This window comes from Peromyscus eremicus, chromosome 17 (genome assembly GCF_949786415.1).
Source record: "Peromyscus eremicus chromosome 17, PerEre_H2_v1, whole genome shotgun sequence".
NCBI lineage: Eukaryota > Metazoa > Chordata > Mammalia > Rodentia > Cricetidae > Peromyscus > Peromyscus eremicus.
In genome coordinates, this window is record NC_081433.1 from 28,901,864 (window position 1) to 28,919,958 (window position 18,095).

The 18,095-nt window shown below is 34.4% G+C and overlaps 1 protein-coding gene across 2 annotated transcripts in view; it reads right to left on the minus strand.

The window, feature by feature from the left end:
* Window positions 1-18,095, minus strand: part of Sgcz (sarcoglycan zeta) — a 375,725-nt gene that overhangs the window by 100,793 nt on the left and 256,837 nt on the right. For both annotated transcript variants that reach the window (XM_059244783.1, XM_059244782.1), the window contains exon 3: window positions 3,547-3,634. In XM_059244783.1, coding sequence (XP_059100766.1) covers window positions 3,547-3,634 — 88 coding nt within the window. The remainder of the gene's footprint in view (window positions 1-3,546; window positions 3,635-18,095) is intronic.

The window sequence follows — 18,095 nt, forward strand, 5'->3', positions numbered from 1 at the left end:
TAATGTTTTACTAACAAACATAATTATAGATCAAATAATAGGAAATGTTGACCTGGAAAGTGATTTTGAAACTTGCTTATGAAAGATCTTGCTTTTTCTTCAAGGAGTCTGACCTCTTAGTCTGTTGTACTTTCTTTAACCTTCTGAACAACAATCTCATTCATTTCTTTCAGCTTTATTCTAAGAAGTGAAATCTGGAAGAAGAAACTTGAGTTCATCATTATCTCTTCCAAAGCTAGAATGGTCATGAAAAATCAGAATTGTGGTTTTGGTAGGCAAATTTTGATATTAAATAGCCTATTTTAGCATAAACTATGGATCTTTATAAGTTCACACAAATATTAGTCAAATTAGGTTTTTTCACAATGTCTAAAAATATTTAGATTGAGTAAACTTAAAGTGTATGTACATATGAATACACACATACATTCAAATATATGCATATAGTATTTTCTATGCACTTATTGAAAAGGGAATAATTTGGCTTCCAATTCAAAGGCAGAAAAATAGTTAATATTAGCATTATCAAACCACACATGTCATATTTCTCGATTAAATTACAGGTCTCATTTTATATGGAGTGAAAAGGAAAATTGGCTTATAATGAAGAAGTAAGACAGGACTCAAGGTAGAAAGGCATTTGGTTTGTTCATAGCCATTTAGCAGCATTTTGAAGGGCATAATGGAACAAATGGCTATGAATTAGGTAGACAACTTTCTTTGCTTTTCCAATACATTATAGAAATAGAAATCTGGAAAAAATAGTCACTGTCTGCTGAAATGTACTGTGAGTTTTCATTAGAAATCAATACACAGTTAGGTAATAACAGGTTATTTGCAGAATAACTGAAATTCTAGTCCATAACCATGTGCTGATTAGAAGTAAGATATTTTAAATTAATAAGCAGTGTCATTCCTAAGAACTACAATCAATGCCATGCTCACAAACAAAAACTGAATGGAAGAGGAAAGGATAAAAAGAGAATTTAAAAAGATATCTATGTCACCATAATTTGTTTTTTAAAATGAAACTTGAGTGACTATATTGTGAGAATGTACTCATCTTTAACATCTATAGGAAGGAAAAATATATTTCCAAGATTCAATCAAATTTTAATACATTGTGTGTAGTTTATCTGTGATGTTTACATAGACACATGGTAAGAGTCACGGTGTACCTCATCTAACTACCATCCAGAAGAAAATGTGATGGAAAGTCATCATGGAATTGTTCACAGAATAGCAATGCATTGTAACAAATGTCATCATAATTACTATCACTACCAGCAAAATAATAACACATTTGACAAATAACTATAGCTTCCCATTTAAATACATCAAAACCACTCCCATTTTTCTAGCATTATTCAAAGTGTCATACCTATTTTAGAAAAGAAAAAAAAACTTGATCTCCAATAGATATAGGTTGTATTCTTAAAATTTACTGAAATGGTAGATATCTAGATACACTTTGACTTCTAATATATAAGTTTGTAGTTAAGACAAGTTCTCACTGTGTAGTTCTGGCTATTCTGGAATTCACTATGTATGCAGGGGTGGTCTCAAGCTAGCAGATATTTGCCTACCTCAGTCACCCAGGTGCTAGGATTAAAAGGGTGTCCCACCATACCTGGATACAAACAAGATTATTTAATATATTATTACCCACTCTATAGTTAATGTTCATTTATTCTTTGTTTATTGATAGTTACAAAGGAAAGGAAAAATATGGGAGGCAACAACAGTATGCCCAAATCACCAATTTTTAGTTTAAGTTTTTTTGATTTAAATGTATTTCTAACCCCAGAAATAACTAGCTATGTGATTGTTCATTAAAAGTAAACAACTTTTCTTTCCTTCTCTTTTTCTCTTTTCTCTCATTTGAATAATATTAATATTACCTTGAAAGATTTTTGTAAGAATGACTAAAATACAAGCAAAATATATACTTTATATTCCATACATAAAAGCATGCATTTGCATGCAGATGGCATTTGTCTACACACCCCATAATCAAATAGCTGCTTCATGCTACAGGCAGGAATTATGTAACTATTAGATGACAGTGGATTTTGAAATATGGTCTGTGTGATTTTAATTTATCTGTTGACAGGTGCACTAAGGACCACTTTAGCTATGTTGAAATGAATGGAATAGAAAATTCTATTCTACTAAGTGTTCTTAACTATGAGTAAATTTTGACTTGGAAAACATTCTCAGCTTAGGCCAGGATCTTCGGGCCATCTTATACTATTTTGAAACAATCACAAGTTGTCATTGAGGTTAACATTGAGAGCTTGATGATTCTGGCACATTTATGCATGCATAGAAATATTTTATTCCTGTAATTTTTAGTCAATTTATTTTAAGCCCCTTTTCAGAAGTAACATATTTTAATTTATCACAAAATATGTGGTTATGACGATTAATAGATATTTACTGAAAAACTGTTCTTGCCTCATTAAAACATATAATTTATCAAAAATCTTATATTTTTACAAAGGAGGTAGACACAATTAACATTCCTATTTATAAATGTCTTATTATAAGTGATTATTGTACCTCTAAAATTAGATTAGAAATGCTGAACACATTAGTTCCTCACTAAAATAGGATAATTTATTCCTCAAACTTAAAAATTGAGCCTTCCCCACTGTTTGTATATCACACACATCATAGATGATGTAGTTAAATATAGAAATGCTGATAATAGTAACATAAACATGAGTCAATCAATGGCAGTATCATGTAATTTTATCACAGGCCATATATATTATATCAAAATATTTTAGCATTACATGCATATCAAATATATGTAATTTGCATAGTTAAAACTGAGTATTAATTTGTTTTTTTTCCTTATAAGAACTGAGTGAAATAATTACACATGCTATTTTGATAAAATATCAATAGATAAATTAACATTTATTTGATAGTACAAGTAAAATCATTTAGGACTGAGGATGTTTCATAGTTGGTAGAGTGTTTGCCTAGCACGCAGGAAGCCTTTGGTAGAATCCCAAGCACTGCTTACAGTGTAAACAGAGCATCTGGGAGTTGGAATCCAAAGGATCAAGAGCTCAAGGTCATCCTCACCTACATAGCCAGTTTGAGGCCAGTCTACTCTATGTGACACCCTATTTCAGAAAACATAGCATTGTCAGAAAACAAAAGAAAAAACAGAAGTGCTCGTATTTTTTTCTTTAATTTGTCTTTCATATATTAAATCCTTCATACACAATCTTAACAGAAAGCTTTGTCAGGAACTGGAAGTACCAACATTTACTACAGTAAAAAAATTGAGGAATTGTTTATATATAACTCTCTTAAATCAAAATATGCACAGACATATGATGTCATGCTACCTCATGTGCTTTCTAAATCTATTTTGATATACTATGAAAATATTTCAGGGAAAATCCCTACATTTTTGAAATGTAGGAGTGATGAATTAGAGAAGGAACACAGCTTCATGTATTTCAATTTGACTGCAGAATCTAAAATGGAGTAAGACAGAATGAACAGACTTTACCTCCAAACACTCACCGACTGTCAGCTGTCCAGTGAGTTGCCCCATGTGGTTTCTTGCGTTCACTGTTACATTCCTGTCAGACTGTAAGACCAGTGGACTGTCCTAGGAAACATGCATAAAACAAATAAATCAAACAAAGGTATAACTGTAGTCAGAACACATGAAATCCTGCTGTGTATGTTATCTCAATTTTCTTTATAAACAGTAGGCCGTTGTTTTAATATTTGCTTGAACTGGGTAAGAGGATAGTGTCTTAAAATAGTTTTATAGTAGAACAGAACGCTTTCAGGTTTATATCCAGGCAATAACCATCTAATGGCAGCATTTTCAATTCTACTCATAGCTCTTAAGCAGGGGTACAAAAGCCCCTACATCCCTTTCTTAATGGCATATAAACTTGTTGGCACAGATAATCCATCCAAATACCAAAGAAGAATTTTCTCTAAGTAATTTTCACACTTCATTATTAAATAAAATTTCCTCAAAACTTCGTCCTCTGATCACTGTGAGTACTGACTGATTCAACTCATAACCTTCCTATCCACATTTCTCTTGTTAAAGTACTTATCACATGCATAGTTTACTTGTCTTGTGTTGTTTTTACATGTTCACTTCTTGTTTACTTGATCGTATCCAAAATGACAACGATTATGGCAGTCAGGTTTACACAGCTGCACATCCACTATTTCTCCTAGTGCAAACAGAAAGTATTAGCTATGTGATTAAGTTAAAAGCCTATACAATTAATTAATTAAGTCTTTACTACCTTTTGTTCAACTTCACTAATGTGGGAGCACTCAGCACCATGGCTTAGGCAAGGAAGCACAAGTTGTTCTCCTGAAGGTTGTTTTGGGTTTTTGTTTGTTTGTTTGCTTATATGTGTCCAATTATATGCTTACCTCGACTAATTTAGCACATAATAATCGTTCATTGAAGGGAAATATGGTTGCCTGAGGACAATTCCTGTATAACTTTTCAAATATCTACATCAGAACAAACAAAACATCATTTATGATTTAAAACAAAGTTGATCATGGATAAATTAGGCACCCATTTATCCAAAAATATTTATTATTTTTGTGCAGAATACAATTTTATAGGACTTTGGGCATTTAAGTAATCAAAGCACAACAGCTACCTTCATGGAGCTTAAGTTGGGAAGCTTAGTTTTGGAAAATTAATGAAAAAAATCTCTCCCTGAATTTTCCCTCCCACCTATAGTATACCACTTCTACATTGAAATCATTACACATGTGTTTTATTTTATTTTTTTAAAGTTGCATTTATTTTTGAGAATATAATACAATATATTTTATCATATTCTTTTTCATCTTTCAGCTCCTTCCAAATATTCCTCACTTCCATACTCACACAACTTCATGTTCTTTTTCTTTGATTGGAAAAAGCACAGGGACAAATAGCCAAACTAGTGGAAACTCATGAATGGTGAACTAGTGGCTGAGGGGCCCCCATGAAACTAGACCAGGCCCTCTGGATAAGTGAGACAGTTGATCAGCTTGAACTATTTAGGAGGCCCCTAGGCAGTGGGACAGGGACCTGTCCTTGGTGCATTGGCTGACTTTTTGGAGCCTGGGGCCTATGCTGAAACACTTTGCTCAGCCATGGTGTAGGGAGGAGGGGACTGGACCTGCCTTGGCTGAGTCTACCAGGCTGAGCTGAGTCCCCAGGGGAGACCTTGCCTTGGAGGAGGTGGGAATGGGGGGTGGACTGGGGGGAAGGGCTGGGGGATGGAAGGAGGGAGGACGGTGAATCTGTGGCAGATATGTGAAATTAAGTTAATTATAAAATAAAAATATTTAATAACAAAAGCACAAAACAGTAAAAAACAAACAAACAAAACAAACAAAAAGATTAAATATTGAGTGGAGCTGTAATATCTTTTAGACTGAGATATATATGGCCATGATTACTTATGTTTTTTTATGAACTTAAACATTTTTAGATTGGTCTGAGAACACTTAACATGTGTCTAACTTCTTCAGTTCCTCTTTCTCTGTCTCTCACTATGACCCACCTCTACGTGCATGTGTGTGTGTGTGTGTGTGTGTGTGTGTGTGTGTGTGTGTGTGTTATACATGTGCTCATCAGTGCATATGTGCGTGAAGGCCAGAAGTTAACGTGTAGTATTTTCTCTCACACTTTACATTATTTCCTTGATACAATACTGCTTACTGAATTTGGAGCTCACAACATGCCTGGATTGGCTTGTTGTCTAGCCAGGGGGCCTACCTTTCTCTGCTTCCAGTCATGCTAGGATTACAGGCAGATGTTGCTATACCCAGCTGTCATGTGGGTGCTCAGAATCTGAAATTAGAACCTCTCAGTTGTACTATAAACACTTAACCCACTAAGCCATCTCCTCAGCCCCTAATTCTTAAATTTTGAGTGTACAATTCATTATTGTTGACTATTGCTAAATTATTTTACAGTAGATATAGTCTTCTTGAGTAACATTTTATTTTCCTTCATTAGTAAATCTATGTTAAATAGATATTTCAAAATTAATTTTATATGCTAGATAGCATTTTCTCCTATATATGCAATGGGTTTGTGTATCTGCAGGTTCACCAAATTATCTGTCAGTGAACATATAGGTTGTTTTCAAATGCTGGATATTGTACACTGCTGCAATAAACATACTGTTAACATTCTTCAAAAAAAAAAAGAAAGAAAAAAAAAGAAAGAAATGAAGCAACTGAAGATCAGAGCTTGAGCTAGACATGTGGGTGGAGTCTGATTGATATACCCAGTGTCATCCCCAATGAAGAAAAGTTATTTTCCCTCTTAGAAGTTGTTATTTACAATAGCTTCTTGTCCAGTACTGGGACAAGTGCCTATTTTACCCTCTTCATGCTGAGATCACGTCTGCCTTTAGCTTGTGCAGGTCATAGTCTCTGTGAATTCTTATGTGTGTCTGTCATATTGGTCTGTTAAATGCCATTTCCTTAAAACTGTCCACCACCTCTGGCTCTTATAATTGTCATGCCACTTATTTCCACATAGAATCTTGAGCCTTGAGGTGAGAAATATGTTAAAGATATCCCATTTGGGGCTAAGCACTCCAAAATATCTCACTCTCTGCTCATTGTCCAATTGTGGGACAATGTGTTAACTACCATCTAATGCAAGAAGAAGCCCCTTAGGTTGTTATTATAGCTACTTGTTTTCATATCTTGTTGATTGATGATTCATTTTTTCCTATGATGGTATATATAGTATCTTCTAGCACTATAAAGGCTTCCTTGTAGGGGATAAAGCTATATTTCTACATATTCTATGCCATAATTATGTGGTGTCTTCAGCAATTGAGTCTTACTGTCAAGATATGGAGGATAACCAAAAAATTGGCAATAGCCTGTAGAATTTTGGGAATCTATGGTATTCCTTTGGCCAATAACCAAAAATATGTAACTAGTTACACACACACACACACACACACACACACACACACACACACACACACACACACATATATATATATATATATATATATATATATATATATATATATATTACCTTCCCCTCCCACATCCTTTAATCTCCGTGTTGTAGTTTCCACTATATCATTTCATAGCACTATGTTTTATATCTCCTTCCTTGGAAAATCCCCTTTTCCCCATGGTCCCTTACTAGCTACCTGGACATCGAGAAAACAAATAACCCAATTTAAAATAGGGAATAGAGCTAAGTAAATACGTTTTTAAGAGATGAAACACAAATATCTGGGAAACATTTAAAATGTCCTTAGCCAATAGGGAAAAGAGAATTAAAACTACTTTGAGATGTCACCTTACAGCAATCAGAATGGCCATGACTCCTCCATCCATGTTAATATGTCTCTTGGTGTCATTCTGGTTCAGTTCATGTTTGTAATCAAGTCATTATATATATATGCAAACACAACACCATCATCATCAACAACAACAATTAATGAAAAATGCCAAGAAGTTGAAAGAGAGCAAAGGTTTGGGGAAATATTATTTTAAAGTGTGTGACTTTTGTTTATGTTGCAATGATTGAACTCTGTGATACTGTGATACGTTGCCTGTCTAAAACACCTGATGGTCTAATAAAGAACTGAATGTCCAACAGCAAGGCAAAAGAAAAGATAGATGGGGCTGGCAGGCAGAGAGAATATATAGAAGGAGAAATCTAAGAGAAAAGAAGAAGTAGCCAGAGAAGGAGGAGGACATCAGGGGCCAGCCACCCAGCTACACAACCAGCAATGGAGTAAGAAAAAAAGGTATACAAAAATAGAGAAACGTAAAAGCCTAGAGGCAAAAGGTAGACTGGATAATCTAAATTAAGAAAAGCTGGCAAGAAACAAACCAAGATAAGTTGGACACATAAGTAAGAATAAGCCTCCATGTGTGAATTTATTTGATAGCTGGGTAGTGGGCCCCCCAAAAGAACAAAGAGCCAAAAGAGTAAAACGAACACCACCACAAGGGGTACACATGGGAGGGTATGGAGTGAGTAAAAAGGAAGAGGAAAATGTAGTAATTATAACCTTAAAATATAAAAATAAAGAATGCACAAAATTACTAAAATGAATGACAGCAGATGCTGTTGAGTATGTGGGGAAAGGGGAATACCTAATCATTACAGGTATAGATACAGCTGCTGTGAAAATAATTGTGGAAGTGCATCAAAAGCTGAAAATAAATCTACCACAAAATACAGTTAAGCCGCTCTTGAGAATATACCCAAAGAATTCTACATCTATTACAGAGATACTTGTTGTAGAAACAGCCTAATTGTCATCAACTGATGAATGGATAATGAAAATATGGTACAATTACAGAATTGATGATTATTGAGCTGTGCAGAAAAACCTAATTATGAAAATTTCACGCAAATAGATGTAGCTGGAAACAATCATTCTAAGTAACCAAGAGAACAAAAGACAAATATCTTGTTTCCTCATATATGTGGATGTGAGCTTTAATGCTTTAGATCTGTGTTTTGTGAACATATATTTTATATACAAGCCACCTAAACACTGAATATTAGAATTTGGTATTATTTATTTGACTATGCATGAGCCTATATTGTAGACATTTCCTAAACCTACCTTGGACTCTTCTAACTCTATGCAAGTATGCAAGGAGATGATAAAAATTGTACACATATGTGCAACACTCAACACACACAACACTTGCAAATGAACCTTTATGGAGTGGGTTTTTGAAATACATTCAAACTCAGATTTGACATGACCTTATTTTTAAAATGAGTTTCAAAATTTGAAGAAAATATTTATTCTATTAAGATTTTGTTGTACAAAATCACTACAGCTAATTTCACTTTGTGTTTGTCTCTTGTCCCAACTCAGATTGTTTAGCTACAAATGAAGTTTTATTTCTGCATTAAGAGGAAATGATGTCATCATATTATAACATTGACATTGAAGAATATGTAAAAAATATACCTAGTTACTTCTCTCTCAGTATATCTATAAACATCCATGTCTGAAAGCACTGAATCACTTTAAATCAATTACGTCATTCCTATCTCATAACATGTCTAAATTAGGTTGACAGTACAGATTTTCCACTAAGAAATGATTCCAGACAAGTGTTTATACCAAGTATGAACACTGCAGTGTCTGATAATTACACAGAGTATATTTTGTGTGGCCCACAGACATACACAAAACAGTGACATTCTTTATTGGTAAAATACAGTGTAGACATTTTTAGAGAGTGTTATGAAACAAAGGCCATGAATTTGAAAGAGAACAGGAAGCGTTATCTGGAATAGTTTTGAGGGGTGAGAGGGAAAGGAGTCCTATATATTAGATAATGACTTGGATGTAAGAAATAAACCCAAATGCTTCTCATAATTCCAAAATTGTAAATAACCGAGTAGTCAAATTTGAATTACATTATTTTTAAGTATTTGAGATATATATATATATATAATTTTGTTTAGTTCCATAAAATGTATGAGATTATTTGCTTTCATTTGAATTACTAGACATATTAAAATGAATGCATATGAATATAAGTATAATAAAAAGCATAACATGCTGGTGTGTTTAAATGATGGGCTGTGAAAGTGTTATAAGTATTGTAAGAATTATTGCTGTATGAAAGATCTTAAGACCAAAGAAAAGTAAATTTAAAGGGCAGCCGTTAACAGGCATTTCATCTGATCTAATACAGAAATAGACATGTTAGGAGTGTGGATTTAATCACTGTGCAAATTTGTTTACAACATGTCAATTCAATTTTACCCTCACCATAGGGATGCTATTGAATTTCCATCCCTGGATCACTTCCTTTCTACTTATTCCACTAAATTTCCTCTCAGAATTAAATTTTTTATATCTAGATTAAATTTTTACTATGGGAGAAACAGCGATCTCTCTATTCACTAAAAATATAAACAGAGCTATAAGGGGTGACAAGCAATTTTCCACAATATACTCATGTGAATAGAGTCATAGTTTTATGCTATTCTGATTTTTAAGTTCTGTGAAGCCAATGTCGTTTCTATAAGTGCAGTATGTTCACTGGCAAATCACATGGTCAGTTTGTACATAAATCATCAGAGATGACTTTGAGGCCAGGACAACTACTTATGCATCTTAGGACCAAATCATAACCTTTTACATGATATACACTGGAGTCCAAATAAGTGCATATATTATGAAAATGACAACCTAGTTGAGTTATCTAACAAGAATACAACCCAACAACACTATGCAATTGTTAAGTCTGTTAGAAGGTATATTTTTCAGTGTGAATCAACAATAAAATCCATTTTCTTTTTACTTAAAAAAATGGCATTTAGGAAATGTTGCCCTGAACAAAAATTTTAATACACATTTTATGTTATCTTGTGACTCTTTCTCCAAAGGCCTCTCTATGAGAAAATAGCTGTCATTAATATTTTATTTGTATCTATTTTATTTGAATTTTTTGTTTTCTTCTATTCCTCTGCTCCAAAGCTGAGAACACTAGTGTCCAGTCTTAGATACTAAAACAAACAGCATTATCCACTTCTGTTTTATAATTTCTCTAAAATAAGTGAGAAATATTATATGATAGCACCTCAAGGATCAACAATTGATACTATTAGAGCTTTGAAAGTGATTAAATAGTCAAGATGTCATATTGCATACTTTAATAGTGTAGGAATCTGTTTTTATTAACAAATTATGTTAAGCAAATGACTTTAAAAATGTGTTAGTGGTATCAGGATATAAGAACATACTTTACTTCCTTTGCTTAGCTTTTCTCACTTAGAATATTTTCAAGATCTACTGCTTTTTCTGAAAGGATTTTAAGTTTCAATTTTTTTTAGATATTAATATAATTACATCATTCCTCCTTTGTCTTTCAAGCTCTTCAAACCCTCCCTTCTACTTCCTCTTACTTTCTTTCAAATCAGTGGCTTCCTAAAAATTTTATAAGACATTCTTCTTTACTGCTAAATAAAATTCCATTATTTGTAAATATCTCATGTTCACTCTTCACTCCTGAGTTGATGAACAGCAAAGCTGGTTCCATTTCCCAGCTATTGTGAATAGAGGAGCAGTGAACACAGGGATGGAGATGTCTCTGCTGTAGCATATGGAAAATTTGAGTACATTTCCAAGGGCAATATGGGTTGGACATATGATAGTGCCTTGTTTATCTTTTCGAGGAAACTCCAGATTGTTTTAAACAGAGGCTGCACAAGTTCATATTTCCCCCAACAGTGGATACAATTTCCCCATTTCTACATCTTCATCAGTATTTACAGTCCTTTTACGTTTAATTATAATGAAGATATGACTGAAATAAGAGGATTTCTCTGAATTAATTCAATTTGATTTTTTTCCAATGGCTAAGGATACTGAATATTTTTAAGGGAATTATTAGCCATTTGCCCTTCTTTGGAGAGCTTCATTCCGTTCCCTATACTGCTTTTAATTGGGCAGTTTGCTTTCTCCACGTAGAGTGTATCAATCTTTTCATATATTTTAGACACCAATCCTCATCCAGATATAGAGCTAACAAGAATTTAATTCTTTCTCTGTGCTGTTTATTCACCGTGGTCATGGTTTCACTTGCAGAAAAGACTTTCTAATTCCATGAGATCCTACTTGATCAATTGCTGACCTTATTTCCCAGCCGGCTGGAGTCCTATTCAAAATGCCCTTAGTTGTGCCTATATGCTTAAGGGTACCCCCATTTTAAGCATCCAGAGTTTCAGCAGTCCAGGCCTAACACTGAGGCTTTGATTCATGAGGAATTAACTTTTGTACATTGTGAGAAGAGTTTGGAGTCTCATTTATCTACGTGTAGATACGCAGTTTTCACAGCACTATTTTAACAGGCTCTAATCTCCAAAATGTGTTTTTGACATCTTTGTCCAAAATAAGGTAGCTTTAGATTTATTTATGCTGTATTCTATCTATTTGTTTTTTTTTTCAAGACAGTGTTTCTGTGTATAGCTTTGGCATCTGTCCTGGAACTTGCTCTGTTGCCCAGGCTGGCCTCGAACTCACAGAGATCCACCTGCCTCTTCTTCCGGAGTGCTGGGATTAAAGGCTTGCACCACCACCGCCCGGCTAAATATTTTTTGTTTAGTTTTGAAATTATAACTTAATTACACTGTCTCTTCCCATCACTTTCCTCCCTCCAAATCCTCCCACATACCACTTCCCACTTCCCTTCAAATTTATGTTCTCTTTTAACATTGTTTGTTAGGGCACACATATGTGTATTTGTATATACATATATATTCTTAACTATAACCTGTTGAATCAATATAATGTTACATTTATATATGTTTTCAGAGCTGACAATTTGCCACTGAACAACCAATTGGTGGCCAGGGGCACAGTGCCTGGTGAGTCAAGCTTCTGAGGGATATAGGTCTTTATCAGCCAAACTTGGCAAGTGAAGAATTGGCATGATCTCTTGAGATTGCTTTGTGTTAATAACCTTGGTTAGACATCTGTGACTTTGTCCTTGTGCATTTCTATAAAGTTTTTAAGTTATGATCCACTTACAGCAACATTCAGTCTAGTTTGAACTTGCTCTGAGGTAAAAATGAGCTAATTGTGTGTAGTTTGTCTTAGATTGGGGAGAATTTGTTTGTTTGTTTTTCTATGTTGGTTTGATTTAAAGGAACAAAACTGGTTTTAAGTGTCTTACAGTCCTCCTGTGACAATAGATTTAGTTATGAAGCATATCCTAGTATGTTTTCTTCCTTCCTTCCTTCCTTCCTCCCTCCCTCCCTCCCTCCCTCCCTCGCTCCCTTCCTCCCTCCCTCCTTCCCTCCCTCCCTCCCTCCCTCCCTCCCTCCCTCCCTCCCTCCCTCCCTCTCTCTCTCTCTCTCTCTCTCTCTCTCTCTCTCTCTCTCTCTCTCTCTCTCTCTTTCATTTTTTGGTTTTTCAAGACAGGGTTTCTCTGTGTAGTTTTGGAGCCTGTCCTGGATCTCACTCTGTAGCCCAGACTGGCCTCGAACTCACAGAGATCTGCCTGCCTCTGCCTCCCGTGTGCTGGGATTAAAGGCGTGCACCGCCGCCACCACCACCACCACTTGGCTCCTAGTATATTTTTTATACATCAAAATTATGTAGCTTAATGAGAAGACATCATCCTGACTATTTGTAAATATATGTGCCCATAAGATTGAGATGCAATCATGAGATTACATATACATGTCACATGAAATTAGTGTGGGTATTGGGGAAAGAGCACAGCTATTTCTGCATGTGTGAAATTACAGACAAGAGCAACAGTTTCCAGAGTCGGTGGTCCCACAAGCCTTGCCTGGACAGGAGTCTCCTCCATCAGAGAATCATTCCTCTGGTGAGTTGACTTCTGAATTATCAATTGCTATGTGCTGTACTTGCATCGTGGCCTGCAATAGCTTGTGATACTCTTTGTTCAGATAATATTAGGGTAGTCTTCTTGTTGAGACTTCACAGGGTTACCTTCTGATGTCACTACAAGACATAGACTCACAGAAAAGTTCTGATGCTCTGGCTCTTACAATCTTTTCACCCTCTATCTCCAATAATCCTTTAGCCTTGAAAAATGGGAGTGTTTGGTAGATGTAGCCATTGGCACTGGGCTGCACAACTCTGCATTTTGATAGTTGTGGTTTTCTGTACTGGGCTCCCATCTGTTTCAAAGAGAAGCTTTCTTGATGAGGGGTGAATACTATTTTTTGTCTGTACGTGTAAGGACAAATGTTTATAGATTGTTGTTATGGATTATATTGGATTTATAAATTAGTAGTTGTAGATTCTCCTCCAATAATCATGATTTTACTAGCACTGAGTAGTTATCTGGATATTCAGTACCAGGCATGGTATCCTTCTTGTTCAGAAGATCTTAAGTCCCATTAGAGAACTATTGGTTATGGCCAATTTCTGTGTGCCACTACCGTACCTGTAGGGTCATTGTGCTTTGTCAGTCCCTAATGTGGTTCATAGACATCCTCTGTTCTTTTCCATTAATCTGCTTGTCTACTTTTGTGTCAGTACCATGTTTTATTACTATGGCTCTGTGGTTCAACTTGAATTAAGGAATGATTTTTGAGACTACTGTGAATGGTATTTTGTTCCTTATTTATATCTCACTATGTTGTCATTGGTATAAAGGAAAATTCCAGAATTATACATGTGGTTTTGTACCCTGCCACCTTGCTTAGAGTGTTTATCATCTCTAGAAGCTTCCTGGAGGAGTCTTTGGGATTTCTCATTTATAGAATCATGTTATATATAAAATACAGGTACTTTGGTTTCTCTTTTTTCTCTTTGTATACCTTCTACTATCTTACACTTGTAGCTAAGATTTAAAGCACTATATAAATAACAGTGTGGAGAGTTGGATATTCCTGGTCTTAGTGAGAATGCAGTTTTTCTCCATTTGCTTTGATGTTGTCTATAGGTTTTTCTTACAAAGTATTTATTGAGAAATGCTCCAGGGCTTTCACACAAAAAAAAGAAGGGGGTGGATTTTGTTAAAGGACCTTTCTGCCTCTATTGGGATTGCCATATGTTTTAGCCACTGTTCTATTGTTGAGAATAGACACCATGGCCGAGGCAAATCTTACAAAAGAAAACATTTAACTGGGAGCTTGCCAACAGTTTCAGAGGCTTAACCCATTATCATCATGAAGGAGAGCTTGGTGGGACACAGGCAGACTGAAGAAGTAGCTGAGAGTTCTACATCCTGATCTTCAGGCAGCATGGAAAATTGCTGGGCGTGGCATGGGCTTTTGAAACCTCAACGTCCACCCCTGTAACATACTTCCTCCTTCTAGTCATTCAAATAGTGCTTCTTCCTAGTTGACTAAGCAATCCAATATATGACTTTAAGGGGCCATTTTTATTCAAAGCACCCTTCATAATGATTTCTGTTCTTGAAACCATTTTGAGCTGAATTACATTTATTGATTTACCTATGATGAATTATGTATGCCTGGAATGACACAAACTTTCTCATGATGGATGATGCTTTCAAGGGTCCTGAAATTTTACTTGCAAATACTACATATGCTAATATTATATACATATATATGTTATATATTGTTTTTAATACTTTTATGTGTCTATGTTTGTCAGGGAAATCAGTTGTATTATTTTTTATTTCTTCATCTAGTTTTGAATCTGAGTAATGCCGGTTCTGAGAGTTTAGAAGCTTACATTTCCATTTTAGCCAATAATTTGAGAAGTTTTGGTATTAGTTCTTTGAATATCTGGCAGAATTATGCTTGTAAACAATATGGACAAAAGTTTACTTTTAAATGGGAGATTTTAATTACTAGTTCAGTCTCCTTTACTGTTATAAGTTGTTTTGAATTATGTATATAGTTGTGGCTCTTTATAAGTTATATACATCTAAAAATTAAACCTTTTTTAGACTTTACATGTTAGTGGAATGTAAATTCTTAATGTATATTCTCACAATTTTTTTTCATTTCATTGGTATATGTTGGAATGTCTCCCTTCTAATCTCTAATTATTTTAATTTGGGTCTTTTCTTTGTTCATTTGTTACTCAAACTAAGGGTTTGAAAAATGAAGAACCAAGATTTTGTTTCATTGGTTTTTTTTGTACTAATTTTTGTCATTTCTATGTCACTAATCTCTGCTCTGATCTTAACTGTCTTCCTGTCTATTGATTTTGTATATTGTTCTTGTTTTTCCAGTGCTTTAGGGTGCATAATTATGTTCTTTATCTGAGTTCCCACTGTTTTACTGTAGACATTTAAAGGTATACATTTCTCTCTAATGATAGAATTTCCATCTAATCCTAGGAATTTATTCATATCTTATCTGACCCATTTATCATTCAACAGTGTTTTCCTTACTCAACATGAATTTGTATATTTTCTGTAATTGCTTTTGCAATAGATTTGTTTTCATATTTATTGTGGTCAGAAAAAATATGAAGGATTATTACAATTTTCTTATAATTTTGTTGGAGTTGTCTTGTGTCCTAATATGTGATCTAGTCTATAATATTTCAGTGAAATATTCTATAGATTTATATTGGGTCCATTTGATCTTTGGTGTCATTTAAGTACATTGTTTCTCATTTTTGACTGGTTGATCTGTCTTAAGGAGAGATTAAGGTACTGAAGTTGAAATATTACTGTGTTGGCATTAATATACGTCTTGATATTTAATAGCATCTACTTTATAAAATTGAGTGAGTCCAGGTTTGGTACATAAATATTTAAAATTACTGTTTGTTCGTCTTGGATTGTTCTCCTATTCAGCATGTGTTTGCCTCTTTTTACCAGATTTGGGTTAAAGTCAAATATTACCTTAGGATCACTTATTTGGTGTTTGACCATTATGATGGTTAGGTTTTATCCAATGGACACAAACTACAATTATCTGAAAAGACGCCAGTGCAACTGAGGTATTGCCGTCATCATATTGGTCTGTGCACATGTCTATGGCCATTTCTTTCTCCAATAATGATTGATATTGGAGGGTTTAGTCTACTGTGTGAAGTACTGCCTTTAGGAAAAGTGGTTTTGGGTAGTATAAGAAGGCAGACTGAGGAAACCATCAGGAACAAGCCAATAAATGGTATTCCTCCATGGTATCTGTTTCAGTTACTGCCTCCTGGTTCTTGTTTTGGGTTCCTGCCTTGGTTTCACTTCATGGTAGACTGTAACCTCTTACTGAAATTAACCACTTCCTATCCAAATTAGTTTGGGTCAGCATTTTATCACATCAATAAGAATTGAACTAGGACAGTTCCACTTGTTTGGATTCTGTCTTTTCTCAACTTTTATTACTAAGATAGCATCTATCCTTGATATCAAAGTATGCTTCATTGGAGGTAGGAAAAGAAATGATCTGGTTTCCAATCCAAAATGATAGTCTGTTTCTTTTTTTATAGACGAATAGACATCATTATTATTCTGAGTTATAATGAAAAAATATTTATTAATTCCTGTCATCTTGTAGTTTTTGTAGCTTTTGGCAATATTTTGTTTTGGTTTTGTTCTTGTTTTCTGCCAACCATTTTGTTCTTTTATATTTTTTCCCAGTAGTATCTGTTGTATTACTTCCATAAGGCACTTTGTGGTCAAAAATTCATTTAGCTTTCTTTTGACATAGAAAAAAAATTCTTTCTTTTTCAATTGTGATAGATAATTCTGTTAGGTATATGATGATGGGTTGGAAATTGTGATCTTTCAAATGAGAGTTTTAATTCGATATGGCATGATGACTTTCTTCTCTGGTCCAAAATACCCAGTATTCTGTTAATCACCTTTTGGTAGGTTGTGTTGATATCTTAGTTACATTTTTGTTGCTGTGATAAACACCATGATCAAAAGTAACTTGGAGAGGAAAGCATTTATGTTCTCTTACTGCTTTGGCTCTTCATGAAGGGGAGTTAAGGCAGGAACTCAAGGTAGGAACGTGGAGTCAGAACTGAAGCAGAAACCATAATGCAATACAGCTTACTGGCTTGCTCCACTTGGCTTCTCTTTCTTATTTGCTTTCCTATACAGCCCCAAACCATTTCTCTTTTGGGTAGCATCACCCACAATAGACTGATCCTTCCCTTGTGTTTCATTAATCAAGAAAATTACATTCAGAATTCCTTATAGACTGGTCTTATTAGAGGAAATTTCTCAAAGGAGATTCTCTCATTCCAGATACAACTAGGTTTCTGTCAGTTTGACAAAAAATACCCAACATATTGGGTTTTCATATATTCTTAAGGAATATCTTTGTTGATTCATTTTGTTCAACAATAATTTTGTGTGGGTTTGATTATCTACAGTATGAAGATACATTTTCTTTTCTTCACAAATAGAAATTACAAATTATTTTTTAATCCTACATTATTGTACAATCTTTCAGCCTTCATTGTGTTTATCTCTATCTATGTAAAAGATACTTCCATTATTATTATTATTATTATTATTATTATTATTATTATTAATTTTAATGCTATGTGTATGGAAGTTCTGCCTACACATATGTCTGTGCATCCTTTAGGGACCAGAAATGGGCATTAAGTTTTCTTAGAACAGGAGTTACAGACTATTTTGGGCAGCCA